This window comes from Bufo gargarizans, chromosome 2, assembly GCF_014858855.1.
Source record: "Bufo gargarizans isolate SCDJY-AF-19 chromosome 2, ASM1485885v1, whole genome shotgun sequence".
Classification (NCBI taxonomy): Eukaryota; Metazoa; Chordata; class Amphibia; order Anura; family Bufonidae; genus Bufo; species Bufo gargarizans.
Window position 1 is genome coordinate 722,472,863 of NC_058081.1, and position 20,806 is coordinate 722,493,668.

General features: G+C 41.5%; 1 protein-coding gene across 1 annotated transcript in view; it reads right to left on the reverse strand.

Moving 5' to 3' along the window:
* LOC122929143 (sialic acid-binding Ig-like lectin 12) overlaps nt 1-20,806 on the reverse strand; it is a 151,497-nt gene that overhangs the window by 65,669 nt on the left and 65,022 nt on the right. The window contains exon 5 of the mRNA XM_044282637.1: nt 231-260. Coding sequence (XP_044138572.1) covers nt 231-260 — 30 coding nt within the window. The remainder of the gene's footprint in view (nt 1-230; nt 261-20,806) is intronic.

Genomic DNA, 20,806 nt, shown 5'->3' on the forward strand with positions numbered 1-20,806 from the left:
TTAACAGACTGGTACAGAGGGGTAGAGGACCCGGCCCGCAAGAGCTTACAATCTATCTAATATATCTATTTTATTTGTATCATTCTATCTATCTTCAAATCTTTCTGTTTACTGTTCCCTTTTATGTTGCCTATATGTTGCACAGTTTTAGTAAATGTGCCCCATTGTTTCTTCTTATATTCCTGTTTCTATATTGTACATTTTTAGACCTAACGTTCTATTATTATTACCTTCCATGGTGATTTTCATAGATAGGGAATCTGGAAAAAAAATGTGAAAAATATATTTAAGATGTCTATAAAGTGTATTTTATATTTGTCTGACACAAACTGCTGCTCTCTATACAATATATGTCAGTGGGACGATCAGATTACTCACACTGTAACATTGTTGCACATCTCATGTCCTGGGCAACAGCTTCACCACCAGAGACAAGGGCTCTCCAGACCAGGAACTAACCAGAGGTGCAATAGAAAACAGCTTATCCTACCCTAGGACACTGAAGAGTAGCAGACAGGCCACCTGATCAAATGCTGGGCGCAATCATAGTGATGTCTCTATGCTGTCAACTATGCAACGTTTTCAAAAATTAGATTCGGTCATGTAACGGACCGTTTCAGCAGACAAGGGGTTAAAATCCGTTTAGGCAATATGCCCCTTTCTGAGAGACAGGCACGGCTACTGCAGAACACAAAACTCCCGAACTGGATACAAAATAGCACTCCAAACTGGAACCTCACGAATAGCTGCCAGCAGACGAACAGGAAAAGCATACAATCAGCTTACACTCCTGGCAATCAGTCTCTAACAGCATACAGGGAATCCCCCCAATAACGAGACAAGGCTCCGTGTTTAGGGTCAAGCAGTGGTCTGACTGTACTTCAAGTACAGCCTCTTTTATTCATAAAAAACAAACATAGTACTGCCCACAGGGTTTTGAAATCCAACCAATCAATATCTTACAACACACACAATGCAAGTACAGAAACCAATCGTTCACGCCCCCTAGAGGACCAGAAGGGAGACTGCGACACAGAACAGATACAACACATCCCCACAATGCATCATGGTTTCCTCCTCTCTGTCCCGGAGACAACCGAGGGCAATCCAATTTTCTCTCAGGACAAAGGGAGATCGCCAATACACATGTGGAGACAAAAGGACAGACATCACCATTTAAAAACACAATGGGACAATGGCACAATGGGATAATAGAAACACACCCAGCATATTCCTCCCAAGCTGACAAGTTACACTTATTATAAGTTGTTACAACTTTGTGAGGTTACATTGTCCATACATATAACTTACATCAATTTAAACAGTATAACTTGGGGACAAACCTATCCAAAATTCCCTGGAATAGGTTCAGGGGTTTAAAAGTTAGTATGGGCCATTATCCTGAGGCACGAGGCGTTTAAACAGGCCTCTCCAAAACCCAGTGGCGAGGTTGGTTTCGTCACAGGTCACTTTGCCGACTTTTTCCCAACAGATTGCTTTGATCCGAATTAATTTGTCACAAAGTGCATTAATTCATGTCGATCCCCCCCTGCAGTTAAACTTTAGGGAGAATCTCTCCTGTTGTACATCACTGTGTAGTGCAGCAACATGCATAGTTAGTCTTTTCTGGTAGTGGAACAGTTACTGTGCGTCAGAATGACAGTCAAGTCACATACACTACTCAAAGTTAGGAATATTTGGCTTTTGGGTGAAATTTATGTAAAACGTAAAAAGTTCACACTACAGTAATATTATATTATAAAAGTAGGACATTTAACCCCTTAAGGACACAGGGTGTACAGGTACGCCCTGATGTCACGGTACTTAAGGACACAGGGCGTACCTGTACGTCCTGTGTAGTTATGTTCACTGCCGCACAACCGGCAGTGATCAGAACGGGGTGCCTGCTAAAATCATTCAGCAGGCACCCTGTGCCAATGCCTAGGGGGATCCGTGACCGCAGGGAACAGAAACCTCAAAGTGCCTGTATTTTAAAGTTACCCCCCCTTCCCCCCAGCAGCCCTCTGTGTTTTTGTGCCTGCGGGCACAGCGGGAGGGAGGATTGCGGGCGGTGCGGGAGGCGGGCGGCAGTGTGGGGGCGTGCGCGCGATCTTCCGCCCGCCCCCATTTATTCTCAGGATGGCCGAGTGGTTGAATCAGAGTGTCAGCTCATTGCTGACACTCTGATTCAAACGGCTGACATCTGTGCAGAACGCTGTATGGAAGTGGTGAACAGGGAGGGAGCTCCCTCCCTCTCCCATCGGGGGGCTGCTGTGCCTTTCCAGCCCCCGGACAGGATGGGGTCACAGAGGGAGGGAGCCCCCCTCCCTCCCCTTCCCTGTCTGCTCAGTTGTGGCAGACGGGGAAGGTTCCCATGGCAACAGGACGCCTTCTCAGGCATCCTGCTGTCCATGATGCTGAACAGATCTGTGCTAAAGGCATAGATCTGTTCAGACAAAGTATGAGTAAAATACAGTACAGTACACTATATAGTGTACTGTACTGTATTATACAGACATCAGACCCACTGGATCTTCAAGAACCAAGTGGGTCTGGGTAAAAAAAAAAATTAAAAGTGAAAAAAGTAAAAATAAAAAAAAAACATTTATCCCTGATTAAAAATAAAAAAAATTAAATTCCCTACACATGTTATATATCACCGCGTCTGTAACGACCTGATCTTCCCACTCGGTGAACGCCATAAAGATAAAAAAATAAAAACTATGATGAAATTGAAATTTTGCCCACCTTACTACCCGTATGTACAGCAAAATAGTACCATTCAAACCGCCGCCTCATCCCTCAAAAAATGAGCTCCTACATGAGACAATGGCACAAAAAATTTAAAAAATATGGCTCTCAGACTAAAACTTGATTTTTTTGTTTCAAAAATACTTTATTTATGGTAAACATTAAAAAAAATTAAAAAAAATTGACATGTTTTAGGTATCGTCGCATCCGGAAGACCCTGCTCTATTAAAATACCACATAACCTAAACCCTGAGGTGAACACCGTAAAAAAATAAAAATAAAAACGGTGTCAAAAAAGCAATTTTTTGTCACCTTACATCACAAAAAGTGTAATAGCAAGCGATCAAAAAGTTGTATGCTCCCCAAAATAGTGCCAATCTAACCGTCATCTCATCCCGCAAAAATGGTACCCAACCTGAGAAAATTGCCTAAAAACTGAAAAAACTATGACTCTCAGACTATGGAGACACTAAAACATGTTCTTTTTTTTGTTTCAAAAATAATATTATTGTGTAAAACTTAAAAAAAATCAAATAAAATACACATATTAGGTATCACCACGTCCGTAACGACCGGCTCTATAAAAATATCATATGACCTAACCCCTCAGATGAACACTGTCAAAATAATAAAATAAAAACTGTGCTAAAAAACATTTGTTTTGTCACCTTATGTCACTAAAAGTGCAACACCAAGCGATCAAAAAGGCGTATGCCCCCCACAATGGTCCCAATCTAACCATCATCTCAATTCGCACAAACTGATATCCTACATAAAACAATTGCCCCAAAAAAAATAATATATGGCTCTCAGATTATGGAGACACTAAAACAAATTTCTTTGGTTTCAAAAATGATATTATTATGTAAAACCTTAATAAATAAAAAAGGTATACATATTAGGTATCAGGTGAACAATGTAAAAATTAAAAATTAAAATGGTGTCAAAAAAGCCATAATTTTGTCACCTTAAAACACAAAAAGTGTAATAGCAAGCGATCAAAAAGGTATATGCACCCCAAAATCATACCATTAAAACAATCATCTCATCCTGCAAAGAATGAGACCTTAACTAAGACAATTGCCCCCAAAAAAAAAAATATGATTTTTTTTGTTTCAAAAATGATATTATTGTGTAAAACTTAAATAAATTTAAAAAAGTAAACATAGTAGATATCCCTGCGTCCGTAACAACCTGCTCTATAAAAATAGCACATGATCTAATCTGTCAGATGAACGTTGTAAATAATCAAAAAATAAAAACAATGCCAAAACAGGTATTTTTTGGCAAATTTTCAATTTTAATCAATTTTCTCCCGTAACAAAGCAAGGGTTAACAGCCAAATAAAACTCAATATTTATTGCCCTGATTCTCTAGTTTACAGAAACACCCCATATGTGGTCGTAGACTGCTGTATGGACACACGGCAGGGCGCAGAAGGAAAGGAATGCCATATCGATTTTGGAAGACAGTTTTTGCTGGACTTGTGTTTTGACACCATGTCCCATTTGAAGCCCCCCTGATGCACACCTAGAGTAGAAACTCCAAAAAGTTAACCCATTTAAGAAACTACACCCCTCAAGGTATTCAAAACTGATTTTACAAACTTTGTTAACCCTTTAAGTGTTCCACAAGAGTTAATGGCAACAATTTTTTGTTACTTTGCTTCACAAAAAGTGTAATATAGAGCAACCAAATATCATATGTACCCTAAAATAGTACCCAAAAAACTGCCACCTTATCCCGTAGTTTCAAAAATGGGGTCACTTTTTTGGAGTTTCTACTCTAGGGGTGCATCAGGGGGCTTCAAATGGGACATGGTGTAAATAAACCAGTCCAGCGAAATCTGCCTTCCAAAAACCACACGGCTCTCCTTTCCCTCTACGCCCTACTGTGTGCCCGTATAGTAGTTTACGCCCACATATGGGGTGTTTATACAAACTACAGAATCAGGGCAATAAATATTGAGTTTTGTTTGGCTGTTAACCCTTGCTTTGTTACTGGAAAAAAATTATTAAAATGGAAAATCTTCCAAAAAAGTCAAATTCCGAAATGTTATCTCCATTTTCCATTAAATCTTATGGGACACCTAAAGGGTTAAGCTTGTAAAATCAGTTTTGAATACCTTGAGGGGTGTAGTTTCTTAGATAGGGTCACTTTTAGGGAGTTTATACTGTAGAGGTGCATCAGGGGGGCTTCAAATGGGACATGGTGTAAATAAACCAGTCCAGCAAAATCTGCCTTCCAAAAACCACACGGCGCTCCTTTCCCTCTACGCCCTGATGTGGGACCGTACAGTGGTGTACGACCACATATCGGGTGTTTCTGTAAACTGCAGAGTCAGGGCAATAAATATAGAGTTTTTTTTGGCTGTTAACCCTTGCTTTGTTAGTGGAAAAAAAGGATTAAAACGGAAAATTTGAAATTCTGAAATTTAATCTCCATTTGCCATCAATTCTTGTAGCACACCTAAAGGGTTAATGATGTTTATAAAAATCAGTTTTGAATACCTTGAGGGGTGTAGTTTCTAGGATGGGGTCACTTTTGGGTGGTTTCTATTATGTAAGCCTCACAAAGTGACTTCAGACCTGAACTGGTCCCTAAAAAGTGGGTTTTTTGCATCTAAACTTCTAAGCCTTGTAACGTCCCCAAAAAATAAAATGGCATTCCCAAAATGATCCAAACATGAAGTAGACATATGGGGAATGTAAACTAATAACTATTTTTGGAGTTAATACTATGTATTATAGAAGTAGAGAAATTGAAATTTTGGTAAATTTTGGTAAATTTGGTATTTTTTTATAAATAAAAATGAATCTTTTTGTCTCCATTTTACCAGTGTTATGAAGTACAATATGTGATGAAAAAAGAATGGCCTGGATAAGTAAAAGCGTTTTATAGTTATCACTACATAAAGTGACACTAGTCAGATTTGCAAAAAATGGCCTGGTCCTTAAGGTGAAATAAGGCTGTGTCCTTAAGGGGTTAAGTAAAAGCATGCAATGGTGATTTCCTCATCTCAAACACTTTATGCAGAGGCACAATGACTGGATTAATGATGTTATTCAAGTAGTATGGACTTGTCACTGTATCATTCACACAGTGTAGGGCAGTTCTGTATTGACTAGACACACCTGTCCATTGATCACATAAAGCTAGAACCAAGTCTTTCAAGATATATCTACGGCATGACAATATTTGTTGACTACACCAAATTCGTAATAGCTGTACCTGTTAAAGACTTGACAGCCAAAACCACCACAAACATTTTCTGGAAGAATTTCCTGTTGCCCTATGGATGCCCCGAAAAGATTTTCACAGATCAAGGATCCATCTTTGAATGCCAACTATTCCATGAACTATGTTCACTTCACAATTGTCAGAAGATGAGAACAACAGCTTGCCATCCTCAAGGTAACAGATTTTCTGAGAAAATGAACCAAACCTTGATCGAAATGTTGAGAGCTGTACGACCTGCTAAAATAATTGATTGGCCAACTCTACTACCTCAACTGATGTATCTTTACAATAACACTATTCATTGTTCTACTGGATACACTCCATATTACCTTATGTTTGGCCGTCAAGGCCGATTACCCACAGATCTCACCTTGGATGTACAAGTTCCAGATTCCATCAATCCCTTACCACAAACAGATTGGGTAAGCGAACATCAAAAACACCTAGCTGATGCCCAATAGTGATGAGCTGCAGTGGTCATATTCAAATTAATAGTTGTAATTTTTTTCCAATCTGAACTTCAGATGAGAAAAAAATTACAACTATTAGACAAAGAAGATTATAGCACTATATTAGCTAAATTGCTATATTTTCATTTTTTTTTCTTCGAATATTCGCTCTATTGCTACATATTCTTGTTTTTGAATATTACAAATATTCTAAAAAATGAATATATTAGTTTTTTAGAATATTTGTCTTTTTTTTTTTTTAATCTGTACAGTTGTTCCACTTTGGCATACTCCCCCCTGACAAGAGTCCCCGTCACCATGGGAATGCCTCGGTGTTAGAATATACCATCGGATCTGAGTTTTCATAATCTCATTGATTCTCATTACGAAAATTCGCATCACAAAAATTCTCATTACAAAAATTTGTATAACGAAAATTCGCAATCAACACTACTCCTAAAGTCAAAGATATTGCAGCCTTCTCATTGGCCCACAAGCTAGAAGCAGTGAGGGATCATGTGTACTGATTAAAAAAAAATCTCGAATATTTAAAATTACGAAAATATATATCACTATATTCTAAATATTCTCGAATTCTCGAAGTGCCAATATTCAAGATATAAATTTGCAATTTGAATATTCATGATCAACACTAATGCCCAAGAGCTTGTCCTAATCCGCATGGTGAATGCACGCCAAAAGCAACAGAAGGACTGTGATCAGTCTGCAAAAGTAGAACCCTTAAAAATTGGTAACCATGTGTAGCTGAGAAATAATCTTCGCGCTAGTAAGCTGGATAGAAAATGAGAAAGAGAACCCTACATTATCACAGCTATTCCTAATACTGAGACTGATATCTACGAAATCACCAAAGAGAACAGAGCACCACAATTCGTGTTGTGTTCAAAAGAAATTGTCCAAGAAGAAGCTCCAGCCACAGAACAATCGTCCAAAAAGTCACCTGATCCAGTGCAACCAACACCTTCTATTGGAAAACTATTATTAGACTCAGATCCTCTACACTGGTTCCTTACACCGTTGCCTAACTTTCTTGATTTCTTGGCTCAAGATGAACCAGGTAACCTGGAGCCAAGGCCTGTAGAGTCACAGCCACTTCAGAGATCCGACCGGCCTACCAAGGAAAAACCACCTGCCCGGTACCAGGATTAACTGTTATTGCATTCCCACATCATTTGTAGCTACAGAGCCAGGGTAAGAGACTCATTGGCTGTGATTAGGCTACTTTCACACTAGCGTTGTTGCTGTATCCGACAGGGTTCAGCAAAAACGCTTCAGTTACTGATAATACAACCATCTGCATCTGTTATGAATGGATCCGGTTGTTTAACATACCCAAGATAATCTCTATTGAAAGTCAATGGGGGACGGATCAGTTTTCTATTGTGTCAGATAGTGTCAGAGAAAATGGATACGTCCCCATTGACTTGCATTGTGGGTCATGACTGATCCGTTTTGCTCCGCATCCCAGGACGGAAAGCAAACCACAGCATGCTGCGGTTTGCTCTCCGGTATAAGAACGTAACGGAATGCATTCTGGACTACTCCATTCTGTTCAGTTACATTTTGTCCCAATTGACAATGAATTGGGACAAAATGGAAGTGTTTTCAGCCCCTATGATGGATCTCAATGACGAAAAACGAAAACGCTAGTGTGAAAGTAGCCTTATTTGCCTTTCCCTAAGGAATCTCTAAATGCAAATATTTTATTGTCAGGGCCCCCACAATAGTATTATACAGTGACTTGATATATAGTACACGGTATATGTGTAGTGTAAGAGTAAATACTTATACTTGAAGTGTATCGGGATGGCTCACCCTCCAAGTTGCAACGAAAAGGGTGCTCCCCCTAAAAAGGTTACCCCAAACCTTTAAGGGAAATCAAATATGCAAATAGATAAGAGGGGCACACCTACATCTAATTCACACCGACCACTGACCAGTAATATTAAAAATGTATTAAATATACATACGGTACCTAATTAATCACTCTAAAATGCATAGAATACAAATTAAAATATAGCCATGCTAAGGGTTAATGTGTTCATGGACTAGAATCTCAGTAGTGAATGTCTCTTACGATAGCGCTGAGACTCAGCCTATAAGGTAATAGATGCAGTCTCTGTATTGGTCCGCGGTTTGTCTGCGATTCTTTCAGTATAGGAAGAGATAGATGTATTATCCTTTACGTTTAATTACATATATTCTTTTCACAGTTGTGGCTTTGTCTCACAGTTGTAGCTTCGCTAGTACGCTGTGATAAGATATGACAGGTTACTCACTGTTTTAGAAGCGGTGGAGTGTTCAGATTATTGCGCTTAGCGTGGCGTCCCACGTGTTCTTAGCGCAGATGATCGTACCTCCAGTCAGCTTTATAGTGAGTAGTGAGCTTGCAAAGAAAGAAACAGTCCGTTTAAATGCCGGGGTCAGTAGAGAATCGGACCCTACTTGAGATTTGCCGTAGCTTGATGTCCCTTTTACAGGGCAAGGCAGGACTTTCGTTTCTTTACGAAATATATTTCGATGTTATTGCAGATTCAATGAAGATGCGCAGATGATATGCTGCGGTTTCCTTCTTTCTGTAGAGACTTGTGTACACCATACGTGTTTCGGAGTTAACACGACCCTTCCTCAGTGGTCAAGTCTCGTCTGCTGTTTGACTGTTTATATAGGACTGAATCCATTTGCCCATTTAGGGCTATTACGTCATTTAATGAAACACCTGAGAGTTAGTCTGGCTTGGCTGATCATTTAACCTCTTAGTCACGGTATTTTTGCATATAAAATTACTTGAAACTATTCTATGATATAAAAGTAAATATATATAAAACTAGAAAAGGTACAATTTCTGGGGAAATTGTGTGATGTGTTCTTGCCTCCACCAGTAGCTTACAACTGGAGTGGGCGGAGTAACTGGGTGGAGTGTAGACTCCGCCCACTTTTATAAATTTTGACCTTTGTCTCACACTGACCCACCCTGCCGAGTTTGGGTGCTGTGGCTTAAATACTGTGAGAATGTCAGCTGTTTAAATGTTTCTTATTGAAGTCAATAGGGAAAATCTGATTGGTTGTTTGTGGCTCCGCCCACTTTTTAGCATCCCCAAAATGAGATATACATTGGCACAGTCCTCCAGTGACCAACTGTGCCAAGTTTCGGGAACCCTGCCATTAACAGTCTAAGAGCAGCGGCAGTTTGAATTTTTCCCATTTAAACAAATGGCTGAAATTTGATTGGCCGTTGTAGACCCCGCCCACTTTTTAATTTTTTTTGACCCCAGTCACCCAATGACCTACGGTGCCTAGTTTGGGTATTCTGGCTTAAATACTGTGAGAATGACAGCAATTTAAAAGTTTCTCATTGAAGTCAATAGGGAAAATCTGATTGGTGGTTTGTAGCTCCGCCCACTTTTTAATGTCCCCCAAAATGTGACAGAAATTTTCAGGTTGACCCCATGACTAAGTGACCCAAGTTTGGTGACTTTAGTTTAAAATCTGTGCGACTGGGAGAGATTTGAAAATTGTCCCTGTCAAAGTCAATGGGAAAAACGTGGCTTTTGGGGGCCCTGTCCCAGGGGCCCGGAGGGTGGGATCGGGTAACAAAGCAAAAGCAAGGTACTCGGGTGGGTGCCGACCAAGTCTGCAAAGTCTGGAATTTGTACTCCTAAAAATGTGGGAGGAGTAGCAATTTGAAGTTCTCATTAAAGTCAATGGGGAGATTTTGATTGGTTCTGTATGGCCCCGCCCACTTTTTGGGGTCCCCGAAATGTGCCCAAAATTTTCGGGTTGACTCCATGACTAAGTGACCCAAGTTTGGTGACTTTAGTTTAAAATCTGTGCGACTGGGAGAGATTTGAAAATTGTCCCTGTCAAAGTCAATGGGAAAAACGTGGCTTTTGGGGGCCCTGTCCCAGGGGCCCGGAGGGTGGGATCGGGTAACAAAGCAAAAGCAAGGTACTCGGGTGGGTGCCGACCAAGTCTGCAAAGTCTGGAATTTGTACTCCTAAAAATGTGGGAGGAGTAGCAATTTGAAGTTCTCATTAAAGTCAATGGGGAGATTTTGATTGGTTCTGTATGGCCCCGCCCACTTTTTGGGGTCCCCGAAATGTGCCCAAAATTTTCGGGTTGACTCCATGACTAAGTGACCCAAGTTTGGTGACTTTAGCGTCAAAGCCTGGCGAGTGGGAGCGATTTGAAAATTTACCCTGTCAAAGTCTATGGGAAAAAAGGGGGCTTCCGGGGCCCGCCACGGGGGCCCCGGGGGTGGGATCGCTCCACAAAGTAATAGCAATCCGATCGGGTACAATCTGCACGTTTTGGTAAATTTTTGTCTATGTAGTGTAAAAACTGTGGGAGGAGTTAGGGTGGCAAATTTGGCTATAATAATAATAATAATAACTAGAAAAGGTACAATTTCTGGGGAAATTGTGTGATGTGTTCTTGCCTCCACCAGTAGCTTACAACTGGAGTGGGCGGAGTAACTGGGTGGAGTGTAGACTCCGCCCACTTTTATAAATTTTGACCTTTGTCTAACACTGACCCACCCTGCCGAGTTTGGGTGCTGTGAGAATGACAGCTGTTTAAAGGTTTCTTATTGAAGTCAATAGGGAAAATCTGATTGGTTGTTTGTGGCTCCGCCCACTTTTTAGCATCCCCAAAATGAGATATACATTGGCACAGTCCTCCAGTGACCAACTGTGCCAAGTTTCGGGAACCCTGCCATTAAAAGTCTAAGAGCAGCGGCAGTTTGAATTTTTCCCATTTAAACAAATGGCTGAAATTTGATTGGCCGTTGTAGACCCCGCCCACTTTTTAATTTTTTTTGACCCCAGTCACCCAATGACCTACGGTGCCTAGTTTGGGTATTCTGGCTTAAATACTGTGAGAATGACAGCAATTTAAAAGTTTCTCATTGAAGTCAATAGGGAAAATCTGATTGGTGGTTTGTAGCTCCGCCCACTTTTTAATGTCCCCCAAAATGTGACAGAAATTTTCAGGTTGACCCCATGACTAAGTGACCCAAGTTTGGTGACTTTAGTTTAAAATCTGTGCGACTGGGAGAGATTTGAAAATTGTCCCTGTCAAAGTCAATGGGAAAAACGTGGATTTTGGGGGCCCTGTCCCAGGGGCCCGGAGGGTGGGATCGGGTAACAAAGCAAAAGCAAGGTACTCGGGTGGGTGCCGACCAAGTCTGCAAAGTCTGGAATTTGTACTCCTAAAAATGTGGGAGGAGTAGCAATTTGAAGTTCTCATTAAAGTCAATGGGGAGATTTTGATTGGTTCTGTATGGCCCCGCCCACTTTTTGGGGTCCCCGAAATGTGCCCAAAATTTTCGGGTTGACTCCATGACTAAGTGACCCAAGTTTGGTGACTTTAGCGTCAAAGCCTGGCGAGTGGGAGCGATTTGAAAATTTACCCTGTCAAAGTCTATGGGAAAAAAGGGGGCTTCCGGGGCCCGCCACGGGGGCCCCGGGGGTGGGATCGCTCCACAAAGTAATAGCAATCCGATCGGGTACAATCTGCACGTTTTGGTAAATTTTTGTCTATGTAGTGTAAAAACTGTGGGAGGAGTTAGGGTGGCAAATTTGGCTATAATAATAATAATAATAATAATAATATATATGTGAGATAATAGTATGTGGTCTTGCTATGCAAGAACACATAATAATAACTAGAAAAGGTACAATTTCTGGGGAAATTGTGTGATGTGTTCTTGCCTCCACCAGTAGCTTACAACTGGAGTGGGCGGAGTAACTGGGTGGAGTGTAGACTCCGCCCACTTTTATAAATTTTGACCTTTGTCTCACACTGACCCACCCTGCCGAGTTTGGGTGCTGTGAGAATTACAGCTGTTTAAAGGTTTCTTATTGAAGTCAATAGGGAAAATCTGATTGGTTGTTTGTGGCTCCGCCCACTTTTTAGCATCCCCAAAATGAGATATACATTGGCACAGTCCTCCAGTGACCAACTGTGCCAAGTTTCGGAACCCTGCCATTAACAGTCTAAGAGCAGCGGCAGATTGAATTTTTCCCATTTAAACAAATGGCTGAAATTTGATTGGCCGTTGTAGACCCCGCCCACTTTTTATTTTTTTTTGACCCCAGTCACCCAATGACCTACGGTGCCTAGTTTGGGTATTCTGGCTTAAATACTGTGAGAATGACAGCAATTTAAAAGTTTCTCATTGAAGTCAATAGGGAAAATCTGATTGGTGGTTTGTAGCTCCGCCCACTTTTTAATGTCCCCCAAAATGTGACAGAAATTTTCAGGTTGACCCCATGACTAAGTGACCCAAGTTTGGTGACTTTAGTTTAAAATCTGTGCGACTGGGAGAGATTTGAAAATTGTCCCTGTCAAAGTCAATGGGAAAAACGTGGATTTTGGGGGCCCTGTCCCAGGGGCCCGGAGGGTGGGATCGGGTAACAAAGCACAAGCAAGGTACTCGGGTGGGTGCCGACCAAGTCTGCAAAGTTTGGAATTTGTACTCCTAAAAATGTGGGAGAAGTAGCAATTTGAAGGTCTCATTAAAGTCAATGGGGAGATTTTGATTGGTTCTGTGTGGCCCCGCCCACTTTTTGGGGTCCCCGAAATGTGCCCAAAATTTTCGGGTTGACTCCATGACTAAGTGACCCAAGTTTGGTGACTTTAGCGTCAAAGCCTGGCGAGTGGGAGCGATTTGAAAATTTACCGTGTCAAAGTCTATGGGAAAAAAGGGGGCTTCCGGGGCCCGCCACGGGGGCCCCGGGGGTGGGATCGCTCCACAAAGTAATAGCAATCCGATCGGGAACAATCTGCACGTTTTGGTAAATTTTTGTCTATGTAGTGTAAAAACTGTGGGAGGAGTTAGGGTGGCAAATTTGGCTATAATAAGAATAATAAGAACTAGAAAAGGTACAATTTCTGGGGAAATTGTGTGATGTGTTCTTGCCTCCACCAGTAGCTTACAACTGGAGTGGGCGGAGTAACTGGGTGGAGTGTAGACTCCGCCCACTTTTATAAATTTTGACCTTTGTCTCACACTGACCCACCCTGCCGAGTTTGGGTGCTGTGAGAATGACAGCTGTTTAAAGGTTTCTTATTGAAGTCAATAGGGAAAATCTGATTGGTTGTTTGTGGCTCCGCCCACTTTTTAGCATCCCCAAAATGAGATATACATTGGCACAGTCCTCCAGTGACCAACTGTGCCAAGTTTCGGGAACCCTGCCATTAACAGTCTAAGAGCAGCGGCAGTTTGAATTTTTCCCATTTAAACAAATGGCTGAAATTTGATTGGCCGTTGTAGACCCCGCCCACTTTTTAATTTTTTTTGACCCCAGTCACCCAATGACCTACGGTGCCTAGTTTGGGTATTCTGGCTTAAATACTGTGAGAATGACAGCAATTTAAAAGTTTCTCATTGAAGTCAATAGGGAAAATCTGATTGGTGGTTTGTAGCTCCGCCCACTTTTTAATGTCCCCCAAAATGTGACAGAAATTTTCAGGTTGACCCCATGACTAAGTGACCCAAGTTTGGTGACTTTAGTTTAAAATCTGTGCGACTGGGAGAGATTTGAAAATTGTCCCTGTCAAAGTCAATGGGAAAAACGTGGATTTTGGGGGCCCTGTCCCAGGGGCCCGGAGGGTGGGATCGGGTAACAAAGCAAAAGCAAGGTACTTGGGTGGGTGCCGACCAAGTCTGCAAAGTTTGGAATTTGTACTCCTAAAAATGTGGGAGAAGTAGCAATTTGAAGGTCTCATTAAAGTCAATGGGGAGATTTTGATTGGTTCTGTGTGGCCCCGCCCACTTTTTGGGGTCCCCGAAATGTGCCCAAAGTTTTCGGGTTGACTCCATGACTAAGTGACCCAAGTTTGGTGACTTTAGTTTAAAATCTGTGCGACTGGGAGCGATTTGAAAATTTACCCTGTCAAAGTCTATGGGAAAAAAGGGGGCTTCCGGGGCCCGCCACGGGGGCCCCGGGGGTGGGATCGCTCCACAAAGTAATAGCAATCCGATCGGGTACAATCTGCACGTTTTGGTAAATTTTTGTCTATGTAGTGTAAAAACTGTGGGAGGAGTTAGGGTGGCAAATTTGGCTATAATAATAAGAATAAGAATAAGAACTAGAAAAGGTACAATTTCTGGGGAAATTGTGTGATGTGTTCTTGCCTCCACCAGTAGCTTACAACTGGAGTGGGCGGAGTAACTGGGTGGAGTGTAGACTCCGCCCACTTTTATAAATTTTGACCTTTGTCTCACACTGACCCACCCTGCCGAGTTTGGGTGCTGTGAGAATGACAGCTGTTTAAAGGTTTCTTATTGAAGTCAATAGGGAAAATCTGATTGGTTGTTTGTGGCTCCGCCCACTTTTTAGCATCCCCAAAATGAGATATACATTGGCACAGTCCTCCAGTGACCAACTGTGCCAAGTTTCGGGAACCCTGCCATTAACAGTCTAAGAGCAGCGGCAGTTTGAATTTTTCCCATTTAAACAAATGGCTGAAATTTGATTGGCCGTTGTAGACCCCGCCCACTTTTTAATTTTTTTTGACCCCAGTCACCCAATGACCTACGGTGCCTAGTTTGGGTATTCTGGCTTAAATACTGTGAGAATGACAGCAATTTAAAAGTTTCTCATTGAAGTCAATAGGGAAAATCTGATTGGTGGTTTGTAGCTCCGCCCACTTTTTAATGTCCCCCAAAATGTGACAGAAATTTTCAGGTTGACCCCATGACTAAGTGACCCAAGTTTGGTGACTTTAGTTTAAAATCTGTGCGACTGGGAGAGATTTGAAAATTGTCCCTGTCAAAGTCAATGGGAAAAACGTGGATTTTGGGGGCCCTGTCCCAGGGGCCCGGAGGGTGGGATCGGGTAACAAAGCAAAAGCAAGGTACTCGGGTGGGTGCCGACCAAGTCTGCAAAGTTTGGAATTTGTACTCCTAAAAATGTGGGAGAAGTAGCAATTTGAAGGTCTCATTAAAATCAATGGGGAGATTTTGATTGGTTCTGTGTGGCCCCGCCCACTTTTTGGGGTCCCCGAAATGTGCCCAAAGTTTTCGGGTTGACTCCATGACTAAGTGACCCAAGTTTGGTGACTTTAGCGTCAAAGCCTGGCGAGTGGGAGCGATTTGAAAATTTACCCTGTCAAAGTCTATGGGAAAAAAGGGGGCTTCCGGGGCCCGCCACGGGGGCCCCGGGGGTGGGATCGCTCCACAAAGTAATAGCAATCCGATCGGGCACAATCTGCACGTTTTGGTAAATTTTTGTCTATGTAGTGTAAAAACTGTGGGAGGAGTTAGGGTGGCAAATTTGGCTATAATAAGAATAAGAAGAATAAGAATAACTAGAAAAGGTACAATTTCTGGGGAAATTGTGTGATGTGTTCTTGCCTCCACCAGTAGCTTACAACTGGAGTGGGCGGAGTAACTGGGTGGAGTGTAGACTCCGCCCACTTTTATAAATTTTGACCTTTGTCTCACACTGACCCACCCTGCCGAGTTTGGGTGCTGTGAGAATGACAGCTGTTTAAAGGTTTCTTATAGAAGTCAATAGGGAAAATCTGATTGGTTGTTTGTGGCTCCGCCCACTTTTTAGCATCCCCAAAATGAGATATACATTGGCACAGTCCTCCAGTGACCAACTGTGCCAAGTTTCGGGAACCCTGCCATTAACAGTCTAAGAGCAGCGGCAGTTTGAATTTTTCCCATTTAAACAAATGGCTGAAATTTGATTGGCCGTTGTAGACCCCGCCCACTTTTTAATTTTTTTTGACCCCAGTCACCCAATGACCTACGGTGCCTAGTTTGGGTATTCTGGCTTAAATACTGTGAGAATGACAGCAATTTAAAAGTTTCTCATTGAAGTCAATAGGGAAAATCTGATTGGTGGTTTGTAGCTCCGCCCACTTTTTAATGTCCCCCAAAATGTGACAGAAATTTTCAGGTTGACCCCATGACTAAGTGACCCAAGTTTGGTGACTTTAGTTTAAAATCTGTGCGACTGGGAGAGATTTGAAAATTGTCCCTGTCAAAGTCAATGGGAAAAACGTGGATTTTGGGGGCCCTGTCCCAGGGGCCCGGAGGGTGGGATCGGGTAACAAAGCAAAAGCAAGGTACTTGGGTGGGTGCCGACCAAGTCTGCAAAGTTTGGAATTTGTACTCCTAAAAATGTGGGAGAAGTAGCAATTTGAAGGTCTCATTAAAGTCAATGGGGAGATTTTGATTGGTTCTGTGTGGCCCCGCCCACTTTTTGGGGTCCCCGAAATGTGCCCAAAGTTTTCGGGTTGACTCCATGACTAAGTGACCCAAGTTTGGTGACTTTAGCGTCAAAGCCTGGCGAGTGGGAGCGATTTGAAAATTTACCCTGTCAAAGTCTATGGGAAAAAAGGGGGCTTCCGGGGCCCGCCACGGGGGCCCCGGGGGTGGGATCGCTCCACAAAGTAATAGCAATCCGATCGGGCACAATCTGCACGTTTTGGTAAATTTTTGTCTATGTAGTGTAAAAACTGTGGGAGGAGTTAGGGTGGCAAATTTGGCTATAATAAGAATAAGAAGAATAATAAGAATAATATATATGTGAGATAACAGTATGTGGTCTTGCTATGCAAGAACACATAACTAGAAAAGGTACAATTTCTGGGGAAATTGTGTGATGTGTTCTTGCCTCCACCAGTAGCTTACAACTGGAGTGGGCGGAGTAACTGGGTGGAGTGTAGACTCCGCCCACTTTTATAAATTTTGACCTTTGTCTCACACTGACCCACCCTGCCGAGTTTGGGTGCTGTGAGAATGACAGCTGTTTAAAGGTTTCTTATTGAAGTCAATAGGGAAAATCTGATTGGTTGTTTGTGGCTCCGCCCACTTTTTAGCATCCCCAAAATGAGATATACATTGGCACAGTCCTCCAGTGACCAACTGTGCCAAGTTTCGGAACCCTGCCATTAACAGTCTAAGAGCAGCGGCAGTTTGAATTTTTCCCATTTAAACAAATGGCTGAAATTTGATTGGCCGTTGTAGACCCCGCCCACTTTTTAATTTTTTTTTGACCCCAGTCACCCAATGACCTACGGTGCCTAGTTTGGGTATTCTGGCTTAAATACTGTGAGAATGACAGCAATTTAAAAGTTTCTCATTGAAGTCAATAGGGAAAATCTGATTGGTGGTTTGTAGCTCCGCCCACTTTTTAATGTCCCCCAAAATGTGACAGAAATTTTCAGGTTGACCCCATGACTAAGTGACCCAAGTTTGGTGACTTTAGTTTAAAATCTGTGCGACTGGGAGAGATTTGAAAATTGTCCCTGTCAAAGTCAATGGGAAAAACGTGGATTTTGGGGGCCCTGTCCCAGGGGCCCGGAGGGTGGGATCGGGTAACAAAGCACAAGCAAGGTACTCGGGTGGGTGCCGACCAAGTCTGCAAAGTTTGGAATTTGTACTCCTAAAAATGTGGGAGAAGTAGCAATTTGAAGGTCTCATTAAAGTCAATGGGGAGATTTTGATTGGTTCTGTGTGGCCCCGCCCACTTTTTGGGGTCCCCGAAATGTGCCCAAAATTTTCGGGTTGACTCCATGACTAAGTGACCCAAGTTTGGTGACTTTAGCGTCAAAGCCTGGCGAGTGGGAGCGATTTGAAAATTTACCGTGTCAAAGTCTATGGGAAAAAAGGGGGCTTCCGGGGCCCGCCACGGGGGCCCCGGGGGTGGGATCGCTCCACAAAGTAATAGCAATCCGATCGGGAACAATCTGCACGTTTTGGTAAATTTTTGTCTATGTAGTGTAAAAACTGTGGGAGGAGTTAGGGTGGCAAATTTGGCTATAATAAGAATAATAAGAATAATATATATGTGAGATAACATTATGTGGTCTTGCTATGCAAGAACACATAATAATATATATGTGAGATAACATTATGTGGTCTTGCTATGCAAGAACACATAATAATATATATGTGAGATAATAGTATGTGGTCTTGCTATGCAAGAACACATAATAAGTATCTAAAATTGAGAATAGTGACAATGATAGCAATAATTCCTAAGCATGCAGTTTTTTTGACAAGTCTTTGTAAAGATAAATAAATAGCAACTTTATGTATCTTATATTACATCTTATATTCTTAAACAACTATATTCTAAAACAATTATATTTTAAAACAATCTAATCGTGCAGTTTTATTGTAAGATAATATCTTTAATGTATATACTTAAGATCAAACTACATATCCAAATATTTAAATGCTATTTGTTTATTCATTTTTATTTTGTTGCGGTTTTTAATGCGTTTAATTTAAATGTATTAATGTTTCAAGGAAATAAATAATATAAATCCTTTAAGTAATCCTTTTTTAAGCCCTATGTATGTAAAAAAAGGTAGTGTCCATATATTGTGACTATATGTATATGTGGGAACTTATAGTTAAAAACTGTAAAAGTTAAAGTTTACTTAGATCGTATCTTACTATATTTATTGATATTTTTTGATGCCGTCAGGTGTGCACATGCTCCTGTGGTTTTCATATGTGTTCATTGGGTTTACGATATGTTCCATATAATATATTAGAAAGGTCTTAATCCATATTGTATTTTGTAAAAAGCCTTTAGAAGATAAAAATATAAATTATATTATATATCAACTATGTGTTTATATTTTTATCTTCTAAAGGCTTTTTACAAAATGGGCAAATGGATTCAGTCCTATATAAACAGTCAAACAGCAGACGAGACTTGACCACTGAGGAAGGGTTGTGTTAACTCCGAAACGCGTATGGTGTACACAAGTCTCTACAGAAAGAAGGAAACCGCAGCATATCATCTGCGCATCTTCATTGAATCTGCAATAACATCGAAATATATTTCGTAAAGAAACAAAAGTCCTGCCTTGCCCTGTAAAAGGGACATCAAGCTACGGCAAATCTCAAGTAGGGTCCGATTCTCTACTGACCCCGGCATCTAAACGGACTGTTTCTTTCTTTGCAAGCTCACTACTCACTATAAAGCTGACTGGGGTTACGATCATCTGCGCTGAGAACACGTGGGACGCCACGCTAAGCGCAATAATCCGAACACTCCACCGCTTCTAAAACAGTGAGTAACCTGTCATATCTTATCACAGCGTACTAGCGAAGCTACAACTGTGAGATAAAGCCACAACTGTGAAAAGAATATATGTAATTAAACGTAAAGGATAATACATCTATCTCTTCCTATACTGAAAGAATCACAGACAAACCGCGGACCAATGCAGAGACTGCATCTATTACCTTATAGGCTGAGTCTCAGCGCTATCGTAAGAGACATTCACTACTGAGATTCTAGTCCATGAACACATTAACCCTTAGCATGGCTATATTTTAATTTGTATTCTATGCATTTTAGAGTGATTAATTAGGTACCGTATGTATATTTAATACATTTTTAATATTACTGGTCAGTGGTCGTGTGAATTAGATGTAGGTGTGCCCCTCTTATCCATTCGCATAAATACTTATACTATTACTGTAACGGAACGCCTGGCACCCCGACCGGGTACCTCTGTCGATAGATGCTCCTTGTGGTTTCCGAGGACTCCAAGCACTCCACCTGACACCGTACGCACTGCAGACCCCACGAACCGCCGCAGCTTGGTTGGGGTCTCACCGTCCTCCACCCACGCTGGACCCAAGACCGGGCTCCAGCTTCCAGTGGGTGAACCTTTCCTACATCCAGAGAGCAGGAACCTTGAACAAGCTCTTACAAGAGCTTATACTCAGGGGAGTATTGTGATATAGCAATCCCCAAGAGTGTAGTTATCGCATTCCCTAAACATGAGCCAAAACTTCATGAAGGTATAAAAGCAGCCTCAGACTGTACTTGCACGTACAGCCTCTTTTATTCTCAATCCACAAACATAGTACTACCCACAGGGTTTTGAAATACAACCAATCAATATATTACAACACATACAATGTAAGTACAGCAACCAATCGGACACAATGGGACAATGGCACAATGGGACAATAGAAACACACCCAGCATATTCCTCCCCTCTGTCTAGGAGATAATTGAGTCAATTTCTGTATCTACTCAACTATATCCTAAGCTGAAAAGTTACACTTCTTATACATTTTTGCAACTTTGTGAGTTTACATTGTCCATACATGTAACTTATATCAATTTAAAAAGTATAACTTGGGTACAAACCTATCCAAAATTCACTTGAATAGGTTCAGGGGTTTAAAAGTTAGTAAAAGTATCTTAAAGGGCCGTAATCCTGGGGCAGGAGGCTGGCAAACAGCCCCCTCCAAAACACTGTGGCGAGGTTGGTTTTGCCACAATTACATTATAAAAAATAAAGTTTAAGGTATATTTTAAGGATCCTTCATGATGTAATGTGTGGAATGA